Here is a 20,851-nt window from a genome sequence, read left to right on the forward strand (position 1 = left end):
TTAATTTTTCTTAGTTTCAATCTTTTTATTCTTGCTCTCCTGGATACATCTTTGTAAGATGCCTCAAATACTCTTCTAAGTAAGGTAAGTTCAAGTGAAATTTGAATACAACACCTTAATAGGACTCGCCTTTCATCTGTCAAGGTTCTTTTGTGTTTTTAGTAGCTAATATGGGCAAAATCTTAATCAGTAAGTTTTCCTGGGGGGGCGGGAATTAGGGTATAAGAGGAAATAACTTGCTATTCTCTTGTTTTGTTGTTGAACTGTTAACAACTATGTCAATGAATATTTACCTCTTGCTCTTCTCTGGTGTTTTGATGGCTTGCTATGGTAGAATTTCTTTCCTTCTTTGTTTTCAAATGTTTTTTTTGTTTTTTATCTAGGCAAGAGAATCATTTTAAAATCAATATTTAATCAATACATCAAAGATAGTATATATGCAGACATAAAGCCATCTCGAGACTAAAACTTCGAGGAAAATGAAGTACTTCTCCTATTTTTCCCAAGTACAACTGAAAACCCTGGATATTATACACAAAATAAACACAGGAGACTCTAAAAGGGCAAAAGAAAGAGGCAAACTGGTGAGAGACTTCAGGAACAGAGGATCGGCATGATGGTGAGTTGTTTCCTGTGTTTTCTTTTTGCCTCATATAACCCAGCAACCCAAAAATGCCAATGAGTTGATAATGCCTGAAAACTTCCCAAACCTGTTCATGTTCCAAAGACAGGAATATAAACATCAAAGAAGCTCAAAGAACTCCAAGTAAGATGAAACTTAAGCCACACCAGAGTTCCCATTGTGGCTCAGCAGGCTAAGGACCTGATATTGTCTCTGAAGATGTGAGTTCAATTCCTGGCCTTGTCAGTGGATTAAGGGTCTGGTAAGTCTCAATGGATTAAGAACTCATCAACGAATTTGGGAAAGTTGCTGCAACCTGTGGCTTAGGTTGCATTTGAAGCTTGGATCTGGTGTTGCTGTGGTGTGGCATAGGCCTCAGCAGCAGCTCTGATTCGACCCTTGGCCCAGGAACTTCCATATATCACAGGTGCAGCTGTAAAATGGAAAAAAAAAAAATCCCCATATCAAGACACATTATCAAACATTCAGTGACAGAGAGACAATCTTGAAAGCAGCAAAAGAGAAGCAGATTGTTACATACAAGGGATCCTCGATATGCTCATTACCAGATTTTTCATTAGAAACTTTGGAAAGCAGAAGACAGTGCATGGATACAGTCAGAGTGCTTAAAGGAGAAAACAAACTGTAGAACTGTCCTTCAAAAGTTAGGGAGAAGTTAAGACATCTCCAGGTAAACAAAAGCTAAGGGAGTTGAAGACCACCTGACATGCCCTGCAAGAAATGCTCAAAGTAGTTCTGCAAGATGAAATGAAATGATACCATATAATCTTATTTTCTACATAATTTAAGAAACTAATAATGCTTAAAAGAATTGAGTTTATGTTTGGGGGCATGTAGTTATAACTATGTAATTCTGTGACACACACCAATGAAAGGGATGAGGATGCAAATGTAAAGGGGCAAAGTTTCGTGTGTTTCTGAAGTTAAGCTGGTAAAAATTCATATTAGGGTGTTATAACTTTAGGATATTAAATGTAATCTTCATGGTGACAACAAAGAAAAGACCTATAGAATATACACATAAGGAAGTGAGAAAGGGACTTAAAACACCACCACAGAAAAACCAGCTAAACACGAAAGGAGACAGTAATATAGGAAATGAGGGACAAAAATACTATAAGACATACAGAAAACAACACAGCAACAGAATAAATCCCTTTTTATCAGTAATTATTTTCATTATAAGTGGGTTAAACTCTCCAATCAAAAGACAGAGACTAGCACATGGATAAAAACATATATCCAACTACATGCAGTCTATAAAAGACTCAGTGAGATCCAAAGACACAAACTGGTTGAAAGTGAAAGGAAATAAAGAGATATTCCATGCAAACAGTAACCAAGAGAGAGCAACAGTGGCTATATTAGATAAAATAGACTTTAAATTTTAAAATGTTACAAGAAACAAAAACTTGGCCTCACTAGCAAATTCTATCAAACATTAAGAGAAGAGTTAACACCTATCCTTCTGAAACTATTGCAAAAAACTGCAGAGGAAACACTTCCAAACTCATTCTATGAGGCTACTATCATGCTTATACCAAAACCAGACAGATACCACAAAAAAGAAAATTATAGTTCAGTATTACTGATGAACATAGATGCAAAAATCCTCAACACAATACTAATAAATCAATTCAACAATACATTAAAAGGATCATACACCATGATCAAATGGGATTTATCCCAAGAATGCAAGGATTCTTCAATATCTGCAAATCAGTGTGATATATATACCATGTTAACAAAGTGAAAAATGAAAACCATATGATCTCAACAGATGCAGAAAAAGCTTTGACAAAATTCAGCGTGCATTTATGATTTAAAAAAAAAACTCTCCAGAAAGTGGGCAAAGAGAGAACCTACATCAACCTAATAAAGGCCCCACATGACAAACCCACAGCTAACATCTTTACTCAATGGTGAAAAACTGAAAGCATTTCCTTTAAGATCAGGAACAAGACAAGGATATCCACTCTCATCACCATTGTTCAGCACAGTTTTGAAAGTCCTAGCCATGGCAATCAGGAAGAAAAAGAAATAAAAGGTATCCAAATTGGAAAAAAAGTAAAACTGTCACTGTCTGCAGATGACACGATACTAACATAGAAAACCCTAAAGATGCTACCAGGACTATTAGAACTCCTCAACGAATTTGGTAAAGTTGCAGGATACAAAAGTAATAAACAGAAATCTCTTGCATTCCTATACACTAACAATGAGAAATCAGAAAGAGAAATTTACCATTGCATCAAAAAGAATAAAGACCTAGGAAGAAACCTACTTAAGGAGGCAAAAGACCTGTACTCTTAAAAATATAAGAAGCTGATGAAAGAAATCAAAGATGACAACAAATGGAAAAATATACCATCTTCTTTAAAATTTGTTTTCTTTTTATAGCTGTACCAGTGGCATATGGAAGTTCCCAGGCTAGGGGGTGAACTGGAACTGTAGCTGCCAGCCTGCACAACAGCAACACCAGATGTGAGTTGCATCTACACCACAGCTTTCAGCAATGCTGGATCCTTAACCCGCTGAGTGAGGCCAGAGATTGAACCTGCATCCTCACAAACACTATATACTATGTTGGGTTCTTAACCCTCCGAGCCACAGTGGGAACTCCTATACCATGTTCTTGATTGGAAGAATTAATATTATCAAAATGACTATACTACTCAAGGCATTCTGCTTATTCAATGCAATCTCTATCAAAATACCAATGGCCTTTTTCACAAAAGGAGAACAAAATTTCTAAAAATTTGTATGGAAACACAAAAGACCCCTAATAGCCGAAGCAAAATTGAGAAACAATAACAGAGCTGGAGGAATCATGCTCCCTGACTCTAGACTATATTATAAAGCTACAGTAATAAAAACCAATGGAACTGAATAGAGAGCCCAGAAATAAGCCCAGATACTTATCATAATAAGATCAATTAGTCTATGACAAAGGAGACATGACTATACCATGGAGAAAAGGCAATCTCTTCTAATAAGTATGGCAGGGAAAACCAGACAGCTAACATATAAGGTTGAAATTAGAACATTCTCTAACACCATATACAAAAATACACTCAAAATGGATTGAAAACCTAAATATACGACTGGATACTATTAAACTCCCAGAACACTCTTTGACATAAATTGTAGCAATATTCTTTTTGGTCCACCTCCTAGAGTAATGGAAATAAAAACAAAAATAAAATAGGACCTTATTAAAGTTAAGAGCCTTTGCATAGTAAAGGAAACCATAATCACAATGAAAAGAAAGCTACAGAATGGAAGAAGACATCTGCAAATGATGCAACTGACGAGGTATTCATCTCCAAAATATATAAAAAGCTCAGGCAGCTCAATATAAAAAAAATCAAAAAAATAGGCAGAAGATCTAAATAGATACTTCTTCAAAGTAGACTTGTGGTTGGCCAAAGGACACATGAAAAGATGTTCAATATCAAGAGTTATTAGAAAAATATAAATCAGTACTACAGTGAGATAATACCTCATACTGGTCAGAATGGCCATTAGCAAAAATTTACAAAACAATAAATACTGGAAAGGATGTGGAGAAAAGAGAAGCCTCCTACACCGTTGGTGGGAATGTAAACTGGCACATCCACTATGAAGAACAGTACGGAGGTTCCTTAAAAAACAAAATATAGTTACCATAGGATCCTGCAATCCTACTTGTGGGCATATATCCAGAGAAAACCATAATTGAAAAGATGCATGCACACTAATGTTCACTGAAGCACTATTTACAACAGCCAAGACATGGAAGCAACCTAAATGTCCATTGACAGAGGAATAAATAAATAAGATGTAGTGTGTGTGTGTATGTATAAATGGAATATTAGAGCCATAGAAAAGAATGAAATAATGCCATCTGCAGCAACATGGATGCACCTAGTGATTTTCATATTAAGTAAGCCACACAGAGACAGAGAAGTATCATATATCACTTATTTGTGTAATCTAAAGAAAGTGATGGAAGTGAAATTATATACGAAACAGAAATAGATCCATAGACATAGAAAACAAACTTATGTTTACCAAAGGGGAAAGGGTGGAGGAAGGATAAATTAGAAGTTTGGGATTAACATATACAACTATATATAAAATAGATAATCAACAAGGACCTATTTATATATATAGCACAGTGAACTAGAGTCAGTATTTTATAATAACCTGGAAAAGAATATATCTAATATATATATATATATATATATATATATATGAATCACTTCGCTGCACGTTTGAAACACACATTGTAAATCAACTGTACTTCAATTAGAAAAACAACTTAAGGAACTAAAAAAAGAAGAAAAACTAAATCCAAAGCCAGCAGAAGGAAGGAAATAATAAAGATTAGAGCACAGACAAATGAAATAGAAAATAGAAAAACAGAGAAAAATCAAACCAAAAGTTGATTCTTTGAAAAGATCAACAAAGCTGACTAATCTTTAGCTTAGGACTAAGAAGAAAAAGTACTGAAATCAGGAATGAAAGTGGGGATAGTACTACCAATTCTACAGAAATAAAGATTCTAAGAGAGTACTATGAACAACTGTATAACTTAGATGAAATGGACAAATTCCTAGAAACACAAAATTTACCAAGACTATCTCAGAAGAAATAGAAAATACAAATAGACGTATAACTAGATAAGTAGATTGAATGAGTAATCAAAATTCTCCCTCCCCCCACTTCCACTCCAAAAAAGAAGCCCTGGACCTGACAGTTTCTCCAGTAATTCTGCCAAACATTTAAAGCAGAACTAATGCTATTTCTCACACATTTTTCCAAAAAAGTGAATAGGAAGGAACACTGCCTAACTCATATACGGCCAGCACTACCCTGATGTCAAAGCCAGACAAAACATTACAAGAAAACTAAAGACCAATATCCCTTAAGAACTCTGATGCAAAAATCCTCTACAAAATACCAGCAAACCAAATTAAGCAGCATATTAAAAGGACTGTACATCATGACCAAAGAGGATTTATTCCTGGAATGCAAGGATAGTTTAACATATAATATTGATCAATAAATACACCAAATTGATATAATGAAGGAAAAAAGAAACATATGATCACCTTAATCAATGCAAAAAAGGCATCTGACAAAACTTTGTACCCTTTCATGATTAAAAAAAAAAAAAACTCAAGCAACTAGTCAGAGAAAGAAACTACCTCAAAATAATAAAAATCATCTATGAAAAACCTATAGCAAACATCACACTCAATGGAGAAAGACTGAAAGCACCTCCTCTAAGAGCAGGAACATGGCAAGTATGTCTCCTTTCACCACTTCTATTGAACATAGTATTGGAAGTTCTTGCCAGAGAAATAAATAAGAAGAAATAAAAGTTATCTAAATTGGAAAGGAAAAGTAAAATGATCTGTTTGCAGATGATATTTGATATTTAAAAATCCTAAAGATTCCACCAAAACACTGTTTAACCTAATAAATTAATTCAGCAAAGTATCAGGATAGAGTCAACATACAAAAAAACAGCTGCATTTCTATACATGAATAATGATCAGAAAAGGAAATTATAAAAACAATTCCATGTACGATAGCATCAAAAAGAATAGAATATTTGGGAATTAACTTAACCAAGGAGATAAAAGAACTGTACAATGAAAACTACAAAGGACTGCTGAAAGTAAAGCAGACATAAATAAGTAGAAACACACCCCTTGCTGACTGATCAGAAGACTTAATATTATTAAAATGTCAATACTATCCAAAGCAGTCTATGGATTAGGGGCAATTCCTATCAAAATTCCTATGACATTTGTGGCAGAAATAGAAAAATTCATTCTGAAATTCATATGGAACCCTAAGGAACCCTGAATACTAATCTTGAAAAAGAGCAAAACTGGAGGGCTCACATTTCCTAATTTCAAAACTTACTACATAGCTACAGGAATCAAAATAGTGTGACTGGCATTAGGACAGAAATATTGACCAGTGGACTAGAATATAGATGATAAGAAATATGTTTTAATGAATAAAGTATGAACAGTGTAGAAATTGATGCCTAGAAGTGGGATCCTGTCCTAATAAGAACCTAAACTATATGAAAGTCACTGGCTTTGTGAGTAAGTAACAACAGGTGGTTTAGAAACTGTTATAGGAAGCTGGGAAATTAGTGACACAAGTTAGGTAGAGGTGATACATTTAGCAAAACTGTCTTCTGTGATAGTATGAAAGAGAGAAAATGTACCTAACAGATCTGAGTCAAAGGACAGAGATTTTGAAGCAGAAAGTTTAGAGTATGAGTTGATTGTTGCTAGCATCATTTGATAAGGTGCTACAAGAAAAGAAATCAGTTCAAAATTATTTAGACAAAAAACTGAATTGAGAGGAAAAACAGAGAACCCCAAATCCTAGAATTTCAAGGTTGGCTTCAACACGGCCTTGAGACAAAGATCAAATTAAAGTAATGGCTTTTACATCTGTGGTACACAGTCTATAAGATGGCCTGTAATGATCACCATCTATTTGTATTCATACCCTTCTGTAATGCTAGGTCATTGGGCTCAACCTAGTGACTAGCTTCTAATGAATAAAACATGACAAACATGGTGGGATTCTGCTTCTGAGATTAGGCTGCAGTGAGACTGTCGCTTCTATCTTGCGTGTCCTCTTTTGCTCTCTTACTTGCTCATTCTGATGGAAGCTAGTTCCGTGTTGTGAGTGGCTATATGGAGAAACCCACATGGCCATGAACTAAGGAAAGACTTTAGCCAACAGCCAATAAGGAACTGAGACTCCAGCCTAGCAGGCTGTGAGGAACTGGATCTGTCAATAAACATGTAAGCGAACTGAAAAATGGATCCTTCCTCAATCAGGCCTTTATATGATTCCACAACCCGACCAATACCTTCATTGCAATCTTTTGAGAGACTTTAGATAATCACCCAGATAAGCCACTTCTGAATTCCTGACCCACAGAAACCGTGTGATGATAAATGTTTGTTGTTTCAAGCTGCTAAGGTATGGAGTAGTTACTTGGCAACAGAAAGTGAATACGACATCTTAGTCTGTTCACCTGCTATGACAAAGTACTACAGACTGGGTGGCTTATACATAATGGAAATATTCTCATAGTTCTTGAGGCTGGAAGTTAAGATGAGGGTGTCAGTATTGTCAGGTGAGAGCTTTCGTTTGGGTGCATACTTCTTGTTGTATCCTCATGTGGCAGAAGGGGCTAGGGATCTCTCTGGAGCCTCTTTTATAAGGCACTAACCTCATTCAGAGAGCTCTCTTCTCATGACATAATCACCTCCCAAAGGCCCTACCTTCTAGCACCATAATATCTGGAATTATAATTTCGACATACAACTTTTGGAGGGACAGAAATATTCAGACCATAGCATTTCACTCCTGATCCCAAATTCATGTCCTTCTCATATGCAAAGCATGTTCATTCCATCCCCCAAACTCCCAGAGTCTTAACTCATTTCAGAATCAACTCTAAACTCCAAAGTCTCATCTCCATATCATCTAAATCAGATATAGATGAGACTCAAAATGATTCATCCTGAGGTTAAGTTCCTGTCTAGTTGTGAACCCATGAAGCCAAGTTATGTGCTTCCAAAATACAACTGTGGGATAGGCACAAGATAGACATTTCCAATGCAAAAGGAGAAACAGGAAAGAAAGATGGGGGTTATAGGCACCAAGCAAGCTCAAAACCCAGCAAAGCAGATTTGGTGAAGTCTTAAAGGTCATGAATAATCCTCCTTGGCTTAGTGCTCTGCCTTCTGGACCCACTGGATTAACAACATCACTCCAACAGCTTGGCAGGGTGCTACTCATGCCTGGTCTCTGTCAGGACCCTGCCCACACCATAGCTCACAGCTTCAGGTGGCCTGCCTCCGTGGTCTCTGTTGGAAGCTGTCTGCCCTATTAAAACCTAGGTGTTAGTGGCCCTACGACCTCTTAGTCACCTTCAGGGCCTTTTGTCTTGATGACACAAAGAGATAGAAAGATACACTTTATTCTTGGATTGGAAGAATTAATATTTTTAAATGACCATACTACCCAAGGCAATCTACAGATTCAATGCAATCTCTATCAAAATACCAATGGCATTTTTCACAGAACTAGAATAAATAATTTTAAAATTTGTATGGAAATGCAGAAGACCCCTAACAGTCAAAACAATCTTGAGAAAGAAGAAAAGAGCCGGAGGAATCATGCTACCTGAATGCAGACTATATTACAAAGCTTATAGTAATCAAAATAGCATGGTACTGGCACAAAAAACAAACCCATAGATCAATGGAACAGAATAGAGAGCCTGAAAATAAACCCAGGCACTTATGGTCAATTAGTCTATGACAAAGGAGGCAGGAATACACAATGGAAAAAAGTCTCTTCAATAAGCAATGAAGAATGAAATTTGAACATTCTCTATACCATATATAAAAATAAACTCAAAATGGATTAAAGACCTACTGGAAAACTGGAAAACTTAAAACTCCTAGAGGAAAACATAAGCAGAACTCTTTGACAGAAATTGTAGCAATATTTTTGGATTGGCCATCCAAAGCACAGGAAAACAAAAACAAACAAATGGGACCTAATTAAACTTAAAAGCTTTGAAAAAAAAAAACTTAAAAGCTTTTGCACAGTCAAGGAAACCATCAACAGAATGAAAAGACAACCTACTGGATGGGAGAAAATATTTGCAAACGATACCACTGATAATGGGTTAATATCCAACATCCATAAACAGCTCATAGAAGTCAACATCAAAGAAAGCAAACAACCTAACAATGAGAATATAAACCACAAAAGGCAAGGATTTTTGTCTTGCTTTGTTCACTGCTATATTCCCAAGCACACAGTCAGAACTCAGTATATAGTTAAATAAATAAATGAATATTAGACTAGCAGTCAAATGATATATGTTATCTCATTAACAAGTGGTATGGCTTTTCAGAAGTAATTTAATCTCAGTGGATCAACGGGTCTCATCAGTGAAGCAGGGGTGTTGAGAAACCCTAAGGTTAGAAAATTCTATGATTTAAGGATGTGGTATATAATAAGGAAGAAATAATTGTGTGATACAATAATTAGACAACTTTAGACTTCTTTTTGCTTGACTGTTAGTCACAGTAAGAAGAGTTCCTATTTAGTGTATCCATATCATAGGCAGAAATTTTCAATCATACCTGAGAACTTAACTTGAGGAGGTAAGTCTGAGAGTCATTGGATTCTGAACTGTCAGAGCCATGGCTACTACAAAAAAAAAAAAAAAAAAATTATTTTAATTTACAGAATATTTTGGTGGCATTTTAAATTTTCAACTGTTACTTTTACTTTATTATCTCATTGAAATGGTAGAAATAGTTCTAATTATAAGAGGGACGTTTAAAAAGGTGTAGATGTTTGATAGTTTCAGGCATTAGATGATATTAGAAGAATAATGACTGAAATTGACTATCATATCAAATATAAATATAAACAAATCCATGAGTTCAAAATGATAATCTTCTATCTGCAAACAAACTTATTAGTTACCACTGGAGGTTGCAGGAACACTAACTCAAAGTTTGAAAATTTATAAAGGAGAAGAATCAAACATTTGTTCTGTTTTCCTATAGGAACTGTACTAAAATTAGTACCTTCTTTCTAGTAACATTCTGTTGGCATTAAATTAAATTCTGCACTTACTATTCACTGGCTTAGATTATTTATATGGCATCTCTACAAATGTGTTAGTTTTTTGAGTAATGACAACATTAAAAACAATTTGAGGGATAAATTAAGAGTTTGGGATTAACATATATACACTACTATATATAAAATAGATAACCAACAAGGACCTACTATATAGCATAGGGAACTGTACTCATATTTTGTAATAACCTATAAGGGAAAAGAATCTGTAAAAAATAGATATATGTATGTATGATTGAATTACTGCTATACACCTGAAACTAACATGACATTGTAAATTATCTATACTTTCAAAAAAAAACCAAAAGTAATTTATATCTTTCACAAAGAGTACATAGTAGGTGCTCAATTAATACTATTTAAATAGATAAATAAATAAATGAAGGCTTGATGAGGTCTGGTCAACATAATGTGCATGGGAAAAAATTTTCCTCCACCTATAGCCAGGATTTTCAGTACAGATGGACAATTGTATTCTAGTATTATTATAAATTATCACAGACCAGCACAACAAATTATACTGCTTCCACCATCTTGACTTACCTAGACTCTAGATCCAATGTAACTTCTTTCAGAGAAGTATCTGAATCATCAAGGACTTTTTCCAAGTTTATATGTTTTTCCATTTCTTCTAGTTCTTTTAGGCATTTATAATACTAGGAGAAAATGACAGATGAATTAATTATAAAACAACTTTATTTCCTAATTAAACTAACTGAATATAGATATCTGGAATATCAAGTGCCAAAACCCACTGAACACTATTGGGGTATAGGAATAACACTGCTGTAGGCCTACAGGCAGGTTTCATTATCTCAGAAACTGGAGGCTGATCTATTACCAAATGGACTTTACTTACCTTGGTTCGGTCTGGATCACAGTAGTCCAAGAGAGAATCACAAAAATGATATCCCATCGACTCCAAGTCTTTTGTATTGAAGTGAGTGCCTCTTTTATTACCTAAAACATTAATAAGTTTATCCACCCTTGAAAGTGAGTTAAACATTTTTTTAAAGCAGGTAGGCCTAAGTTGCAAAACAGAGTATAAATAAAATATCTGATATGATTCCATATTCTGTCCCTTATTTTCTACACTGGGACAGGTCATCTAAAAGCTTACTGCTTCCTTCATTCCTCTCCACCACTTAGACCAAAGGTGACAATACAGATTAGTCTGTGTTGCAAGGCAGCAGAAAACTCAGTAAGAAAGTAATGGAATACTTGATTGCCAGTTATAACACTCTAATCAACTTCGATATTTCTTAGAGGAAAACGTGGGTAAATATTTCAATGTTTTCATCATCATTAATCATGTCATATCAATTTCAAGGTGCTTTAAAAACAAGCCATAAGTTAACACATATGGATTTCCAGCACTTTCCTTTGAATTGATACATTTTCTAATAATGTGACAATTACCATAATATGTGTCATTCTAAAGATATGATAGGTGTGACTAAAAGCTTTCTAATGGAACTAGAGCACATTTTTATTTTTAGTTTAAGGAAACAAGTAAAACATAAATTGACAAAAACCAAAACACAGCCCAGTCTATTTTGCCTTACAAAGAGCAAATCCATCAAAAATATTTCTATCCTTATATTTTTATGAGCATTGCTTTTTCTTGAAATCATTAGTCATCTGTAGGAACTCCCTCTTAAAAAAAACACACACACACACACCCCAAAACAAGCAATTAAAAATTAGTTTATGAAACAACCAAGTAAGAATTCTATATATATGTTAAAACTTCCTTTTCTAAACAGAGGAAAATGATCAGATAGAGATGCCTAGAATGGGAGTTTGTTTATTCATCTCATTTACAGAACTGATTAGCTATGAGTCTACATCTAAGTAGGAAGAAAGTGCTCACTATCCAGTTGTCTACACTATTAATCTTACATATTAAAAATGTCTCTTTGGTTTAAAGCTCTGACAGTCATGAATGAGGATATTTGATCTTACCCAGGGTAGATCCACAGAAAGTAGCCTCCATGGTAAAGCTGTTCCTGATTCCCATTTTCCACATTACCACTCTTCCTGTTCCTTCTTTGCTCTTCTGTATATTAAACTTGCAAGCTGAGAATGAAAACTGGAAAGAAGCAAATAAAAATGAGACCCATTGCTTTTCTAATCACAATGTCTTTTTTAGGAAGTTGAACTGTCAATGAAAAAGGAGGGCAAAAACTTCTGGAACTGCTTTTATTTCCTGACTAATGGAAATAACTCACTTTAAGGATGATATATTTACATTTCTGAGAAATACAACAAAAGACAAAAAATAAATAAATAAATAAAATAAAGGGGAGTTCCCGTCGTGGCGCAGTGGTTAACGAATCCGACTAGGAACCATGAGGTTGCGGGTTCGGTCCCTGCCCTTGCTCAGTGGGTTAACGATCCAGCGTTGCCGTGAGCTGTGGTGTAGGTTGCAGACGCGGCTCGGATCCCGCGTTGCTGTGGCTCTGGCGTAGGCCGGGGCTACAGCTCCGATTCGACCCCTAGCCTGGGAACCTCCATATGCCGTGGGAGCGGCCCAAGACATAGCAACAACAACAACAACAACAACAACAACAAAAGACAAAAAAAATAAATAAATAAATAGAAATACAGAATTAAATTCTGGCAATAAATTTTATTTTGTCTTTTATTTATTTTTTTTACGGCTGCACCCACAGCATATGGAGGTTCCCAGGCCAGGGGTCTAATCAGAGCTGTAGCCGCCAGCCTACGCCACAGCCACGCAGGATCTGAGCTACATCTGCGACCCACACCATAGCTCACAGCAACGCCAGATCCTTAACCCACTGAGTGAGGCCAGAGATTGAACCCACAACCTCATGGTTCCTAGTTGGATTCATTTCCACTGCACCACAATAGGAACTCTAATAAGTTTTACTTTTTAGTCTATATATAACACTGCATTCAAAACTAGTGGATTCTTTTTTTTTTTTTTTTTTTTTTTTTTTCCTCTTTTGGCTACCTCTGCAGCATATGGAAGTTCCCAGGCCAAGGATCAAATCTAAGTCGCAGCTGCAGACTGTGCCACAACTGCAGCAATGCTGGATCTTTAACCTACTACACTGGGCCAGGAATGGAACCCTTCCACCTCAGAGACAATACCAGATCCTTAACCCACAGCAGGAACTCCTAGTTGATTAAGTCTTGATAGTGTTGACTTTAAAACAGTTATAGGAAGGAGCCTGAACATATTTAGGAATGAAGATCAGTGCTGTAGTTTTCAAAATAGAATAGAGATACTTTATTTTCATATGAAAGATAATCTGAAAGATAGTTGTATAACATCAGTATCATGCATTTTTGTAATTTTAATTACCACACAATTTTTAAAGTTGACTTTGTTTTCCATTCTGTGAATTTAACACATATAAAGATTTGTATAAACACCACCACAATCAGGATACAAAACAATTCTATCAACTCTTAAAAATTCTCTTGTGCCATTCCTTTGCCATCACAAGTATTTCGCTTATTTTGGAGCTATGGTAAATGTTATTGTTTTTAACTTGGATTTCTAGTTGTTCACTGTGAGTATATAGAAATGAAGTTGGTTTTTGTGGGTTAACCTTGTATCCATCCTATGACATTGCTAAACTCACTGATTAGCTCTAGGAGTTTTTGCGGATTGCTTCGTGTGTTTTTTTGTTTGTCTTTTTGCCTTTTCTAGGGCCACTCTCACGGCATATGGAGGTTCCCAGGCTAGGGGTTGAATCGGAGCTGTAGCCGCTGGCCTACACCAGAGCCATGGCAACGTGGGATCCGAGCCGCGTCTGCAACCTACACCACAGCTCACAGCAACGCCGGATCCTGAACCCACTGAGCAAGGCCAGGAATTGAACCTGCAACCTCGTGGTTCCTAGTCAGATTCGTTAACTACTGCACCACAACGGGAACTCCTGCTTCGTATTTTCTATGAAGACAATCGTGTTGTCCTCACTGCTTCCTTTCCAATCTGTCTGCCTTTTATTTCTTTTTCATGCCTTATTGCACTTGTTAGAACGTCCAGTATAAGGCTGAATTGAAGGGGTAAGACTGGACACCCTTGCCTTGTTACTGACCTTAGGAGGAAGACAGTCTTTTATCATTAAGTATGGTGGCAGGATAATGGGCATTTTTCTTTATATTTCAAATTATTGGTCACTAAGCATTTCACATGGTCAATTGTATACATCAGTCAAAATAAGTAAATAATAAAGCAATTTACTGACTAAGACTATCTGCTGTCTCACATGCACAACATGTAGTAAAGTGAAAATCTTAAAGGTGCTTACTTTATCTGGACAATTTTTGCTGAGCATAAGCGGAAAGATCCGTTGCTGTAAATACAAAGCTTTGCATCTATCACCACCATCACAGCCATACATGAAGATGTTCTCTTTCTTACTGTGGCCATGAAGGTCACAATATAAAATAACCTCTCGTTTCTCCATCAGTCTATCAAGAAGAAAAACAAGTTACTACATTTTCCCTATGCATTCTTTTCCTACGGTTGTAACTATGTGAATAGAATTTCTTATAGCCTAGTTTTCAGCTTGTTTTTTTTTTTTTACCTATACTGCATATTTTTATTAATATACAACTTTAAAAATACCTACAATGAGTTCCTATTAATTGTATAAAAAAGGATAAAATCTACCTACTCCTAAGACTTTGTCCAACAGGATTCCTTTTTTTTTTTTTGAGAACCATTTTAATATTTTCATTTAAATTTCTAACATCACAGTGGCTAAGCACTACCTGGAAATTAAACATATATTTGAAGGCTGAACCAGTACCAAGTCAGGTTACAGTATATTAGAGAATGAAAAGCAAAATTCAGTTCTTGTAAAATAGGCCCCATGTTAAGCTGAATCAGATCCCCAAATGAATTGTAGTTCCTACTGCAAAACCACTTGGGGGTCAGCAGAGGGGCTTTTTAAAAATTATGAAGGGCAACTTTTTTTTCTTAAGGCAGAAATTGATTTTTTATTGTACACAGAAAACAGCACTAGGTGAGGTGCCCATTAGCCCTCACTCAGATTCTTTCTGACTGAAATATCTTTCTTCATCTTTGTAAATGCAAATATTATCCCTTATCCCTCAACACCAACCTCACGTCTTACTTCTTCTCTAACTAGTCAAGCCCATAGATTTTTCTTTTTTTGAACTCCTGAGGCACTTAATAATGGTACCATTTACTTGGCACTTGCCTAGGCAAGTTTTATATTTTTGATATTTAATCTCATTAAGGATAGGGAATGCTTCAAAACATCTAGAACAGTGCTATGCACATAAGAACCCAAATATGTGTAAAAAATTTTAGTACCTGATGACAACTAATATTTAATCCCGAGTAATGTGGTGAGTAAATACAGTTTTGAGGAAAATGGAAACAAAGTTTGAAATGATTGTTTCTCTGGTAAATTTCTAATAAATAATTTAAAGAAATCATTTCTTAAGAGCATAGTTCTTAGCCTGCAATTTAGCCATTCAATGAATGTTAAATAAAAAATAAGCCTCCCAAAATGGTTCTGGAAAAAAACTAACAGACAGGCTTTCAAAAGGTGAAAAATAGTGGTGTTAAGGTTGTAGGATTATGGGCATTTTGGCCTTTATTTTTCCTATTACCAAACTTTATGTGGCATTATTATATTACTTAAATAACCAAAATGACATATACTATTTGTTATATCTGGAAGAATAAATACCAAATGTTATCAATTTGTAGTAATATGAAATGTATTACTTTTATAACAAAAATATTAAGTTCTAAAATCAAAATATTCAAAGCATAGTTTCTATTTGAAACATTACTCTTTTAAAGTATAGTGAAATCCCAAGCCAGCATCTGTTATGTGTATTAATTTACTGTCCTTTTTCATTTGTGCCCAATAAATCCTAGTCAATAAAATAAGATTGACATGAAGACACCATATGATCATTATAAATTTTTAGAAAAAGGACTAGATTATAAAGTAAGAATATCAAGTTAGGTCCTTAAATGAGATATGCTACACATTTTTAAACCAATGTTTCCCCAGTTTTAATGAACTTTTGGTTTCTTATAAGTGAGTCAAAAGGAAATTTTTAAGTAATTAAATCTCATATAAAGGTTACTACTTTTGAAGTGCAACAGGATAGTAGGTTGTCTCATCTTATACTAACTTAAATCACTTTAGAAACAGTAGGGATTTTTTTCCTTACCCACAGTTAGGATATTCTTAGTACCTTACACTAAGTATCCTATACTAAAATCCACTCTCTTATTATTCTCAAATACTTTAAATATATTTAATCTTAAGTATCTTCACCTTTCCATACATACATGACTTTTATTCCATTTATCTGCCTATGATGAATTGCATTAAAGTATTTTCCTTTCTTGGAAGCCTTTCTGAAACTCACTGAATAGATTCCTGCCTTAACCTTCTTACAAGGCAATTTGAGAAAACCAAGACATATAAAATATTTTCCATAGAGACAAGCCAGGGGGCCTTGGCCTATAATCTATCTTGTGTTGGGCCAGGCACCCTTAATGTCAGAGAGCATTAAGCCACATTATAAATACCCTAATAGGCATTCCATCAGCTCTCTTTCTATATATCAACAACAAAAAACCTTTTAATTTTTGGAATAACTTTACATTTACATAAACATGGCAAAAATAGTAGAGTTTCCATACCCCTCATCCAGTTCCCCCTAATATTAATGTATCACATAACCATGACACATTGTCAAAACTAAGGAGACAACATTGGTACATGGCTATTAATTAAACTCCCAACCTTATCTGGATTTCACTAGTTTTCCCCTAATGTCCTTTTTCCTGTCCCAGAATCCAATCCAGGATACCACTTTGCAAATTTATTCAGCTCTCTTTTCACTATCTGCCACCCCAGGAAAATAAGGAAGTCAAAGGTTACTCTTTAACGTTCAAATATTTCCCAAATAACTTCAGGGAATCCTGGAGCCCACATTTGTAGAGAGTATAAAACAAGAGTTTTCACTCCTTTTTGTGGGGCTCTGGCCTTCACTCCCCATAGGTACAAGCAGATAAAAGGATTAACAGGAAAGTGAAAGCTGAGGCTGAACGAAGGTAACTGGAGCCATGCTGAATACTCCTAAACCCTGTCAGCTCCTCTGGGGAACTGGAGGTATAGCTGAGGTCCTGCTCCTTCACACAGTGCTCTTGTGCTTGCACGAGGGACCCTGGTAACAAAGCTGGATGAGGATATGAACATTCTCCATAATAGAACTTATTATTGTAACATTTGAACAATTCTAAATAGCTTTACAAGGAGTTTTTACATCTATATCTAATTCATTAACAACTTTTTTTTTCCTTTTACATTTGAGGAAACACTGAATACATTTAGAGCTTCCAATGTTCCAAGTCCTATTCTGGGCACTTTGATGATAATGTTCTCATTTAATCCAATATTTGTTAACCCCAAATAAACATCAGTGCTACCACTAGCTTTAGCAGGAAACCAAATTTGGGATGTGCAAATTTAATCATAAGTTTCACAAAGCCATTAAAATATTCTAGAGTCCATTTCATTATTTAAAAGAAAGCTAGTGAATATAGTGGCGTAATACCAGAAAGGCAGAGAAGCAGAGTTGGGAAGAATGAGGGAAAAATTAAGTAGCTATAGTTCAGGTATCTAAAGAAAAGTTAAAGTATAGTGAGTGGGATTGTGGGAGCAAAACTACTACCAAGTTTACTAAATTAGCACAGGGTACTTTGAGGCTTATTTTACCTACGGATCATGTTCCGGGTATACCAAACAGAAGGAAATGATTCCTTCAGAAGAGATGTATAGTTACGGTTTAAATCCCGTCCAGCTAAGGAACACCGATAATTTCCTACAATCACACCATCTGGATTCAGCATGGGTACCACCTTGAAGATGAAAGTGTCCCGAAGCAACTGTGCATCACTTGAGTCTCCTAAAATATAATCTAGGAATCCCTTCATGATCCAAGAGCTGTTGGTTTCTCCTGGATGTACCCTTGCAGTCAAAATCACGGCCTTTCGCTTTCTTGAGTCATTGTTCTTCAAGGGGGTGGCAATCGTTAAAACGTACACCATGTTCCTGGCCAGAGTGTGGCACAAGACACGGATTTTACAAAACTTTGACCGAACTGGGTCATTATTGATGCTAGAAAGGTATTCTTGCAGGTTGGTGTAAGTGTATGGATAGCAGTGAGCAAAGTAGCAGGTATCTTTATTGTGTGGAAATTGAAATGTCCACGTAAGAGAGAAATAATGGCGCCCGTCTTGCCCCTGGTTGTTTCTATAATACTTGATTTGGTCTCCTATTCTCTGCCAGCCAACATTATGAGCGTTGGCCTCTTTTTCAGAATAAAATAGTGGGCGCATACCCCGATTATAAAGACTAGCAGGCTTGGTGAAATTGGTAATAGTGAATCTGTAGACTATTCCTGCTTGGGTATTAGTGACTTGGAAATAGAACCACTGTGTATGTTTATTTGTGAACAGGTCAGGGCGCACAGTTAGCTGGTATTCATATTCTGCTCTAAAACACACACACACAAAAAAAAAGAAGGGGGAAAAAAGCACATAAAAATGTAAAAATGACATTCAAGTTTAAATTAAATAATAAAAGTCATAATAAACGTAAAATAATAAACTACCTATTCATAGAAAGCTTTTTATTCAAGAAACAATGTTTATTTAGGCAGTATCTAATAGCAAGTAATTGCAAAAGATTAAAGTTTTGAAATATTCTCTTTTATTGGATGATACTGCTTCTATGCTAATTCTAAAGCCTTTTAATTCCTTTGTAATTCAAGAGGCATATAAAAAATGGCATTTGATAAAAATATTTCAACCCAACTATGTTTCCTATAAAAGAAGTGATTAAAGAGTTCTTAAAACTGAATTAAAGTCCAATGTTTGTTTTTTTACTTCAGACATATATTTCTGTTTTATATTAGATTGCCTTTTCTAGGGCTGCTCCCACGGCATATGGAGGTTCCCAGGCTAGGGGTCCAATCGGAGCTGCAGCCACCGGCCTACACCAGAGCCACAGCAACATGGGATCCAAGCCATATCTGCGACCTACACCACAGCTCATGGCAACACCGGATCCTTAACCCATTGAGCAAGGCCAGGGATCGAACCTGCAACCTCACAGTTCCTAGTCAGATTCATTAACCACTGCGCCACGACAGGAACTCCAAAATATATACTTTTTAACCCTTCTTAGGTGATAGGTATTTCTATATGTACACAAAAATTACTATGAGCATATGGATTAAAAAATTTTAAACTGAGGACAGGAAGTATATTTGATAACTATTTGCATCCCCCATAATTAGTCATAATAAAGGCAAAATAAAGGCAAAAATAATTTCATTAGTATATTTCTTAGATATATAACAATTCTACCTGGTTAGTTGTGACTTTTTTCCTTTACCAAGTAATTTCCTGTTCTATCAACATTATGCACTTGTGTGTGTATGCGGGTTTGTGTGTGTAGTTATACATAGTGAACTAGAAACTGGTGAAATGAATGTTGCAAAACCTTGAGAGCTGCTGAAGGTAGGTGATGGTATGTGGAAGTTAACGTAGAACTGTATTGCACTCTGTATTAAGTGTATGTTTAAACTTTCTCATAAAAAATTTTTAAATAAGAGTATTTCTGGATTACATGCACATTCTCAAGCATATTTTATACAACACTCATCCAAAGAACTAAAAAAGTTTGATGTTGTAAATCCACTATACGCCAAAATTTAATTTAAAGAAGTTTGTAAAGCAGTTTGTGTGTCTGTTTGCATGTATGTGGGGGGGGGAGAACTCATATTGGCATACTGAAAATGTACAGTACAGAAACTTGGTTAACTTTAATTCATAGTTCTCAAAATCATTTGAATCCAGAACCTGCCATACCCACGCCCTTACAATAAAATCTCTAATTAGCATCTATACTTCAAAGAATTTGGTTTGTAGTAGATACTAAAACTATGGTTTGTAGTGGACACTAAAACTTAATATAGGAAACAACAAACACTTATAGTCTAGCTCCTCAAATAAAAATATTTAAAACCTACACTTTGACTACCTTCTGTAGATTACCACTCTCAAACCTTGCTTCAAACATCAAAGTATCATCACAGTTATCCACGGGCTGCTTCAAGGGTGTTCGGTTGCCCCCAACTCGAGAATACACAAAACATGGCTCTTTGTAGGCTGATGAGAGAGGACCATAAAGATATAATGCCATAGCTAAAGTACACAGGCTATTCTGCAGTGTGGAGCTACAATATAGTTGAAGTGTCACTAAGGATTGTAAATTTATTGTAATTTGACACTAACGTTTAAGTTTATGTTGAAGTGAGAACGTCTGCATGTTTAGAAAAGCAAGGCCTAAAATAAATTTATGTATTTCTCACATTAAAAATATTTATTCTACTTCTGGTTATAATGAAGGAATTGATTCTGAAGTTGTCCTTTCACTGTAAATGACCATAAAACTGGACCAA

General features: G+C 35.4%; 1 protein-coding gene and 1 long non-coding RNA gene across 2 annotated transcripts in view; one reads left to right on the plus strand and one right to left on the minus strand.

Annotated features, from left to right (window-relative positions):
* The window catches only part of AGBL3 (ATP/GTP binding protein like 3), a 102,151-nt gene that overhangs the window by 39,166 nt on the left and 42,134 nt on the right, over window positions 1-20,851 (minus strand). Inside the window, 8 exon segments of the mRNA XM_021079175.1 lie at window positions 294-379; window positions 9,843-9,901; window positions 10,886-10,998; window positions 11,202-11,302; window positions 12,308-12,434; window positions 14,632-14,794; window positions 18,100-18,879; window positions 20,420-20,558. Of these exon segments, the coding sequence (XP_020934834.1) occupies window positions 294-379; window positions 9,843-9,901; window positions 10,886-10,998; window positions 11,202-11,302; window positions 12,308-12,434; window positions 14,632-14,794; window positions 18,100-18,879; window positions 20,420-20,558 (1,568 nt within the window).
* LOC106506765 lies at window positions 375-1,710 on the plus strand. Its single transcript, XR_001302308.2, has 2 exons — window positions 375-619; window positions 728-1,710. It is a non-coding gene; the product is annotated as an uncharacterized LOC106506765 (long non-coding RNA).

This window comes from Sus scrofa, chromosome 18 (assembly GCF_000003025.6).
Source record: "Sus scrofa isolate TJ Tabasco breed Duroc chromosome 18, Sscrofa11.1, whole genome shotgun sequence".
Taxonomy (NCBI): domain Eukaryota; kingdom Metazoa; phylum Chordata; class Mammalia; order Artiodactyla; family Suidae; genus Sus; species Sus scrofa.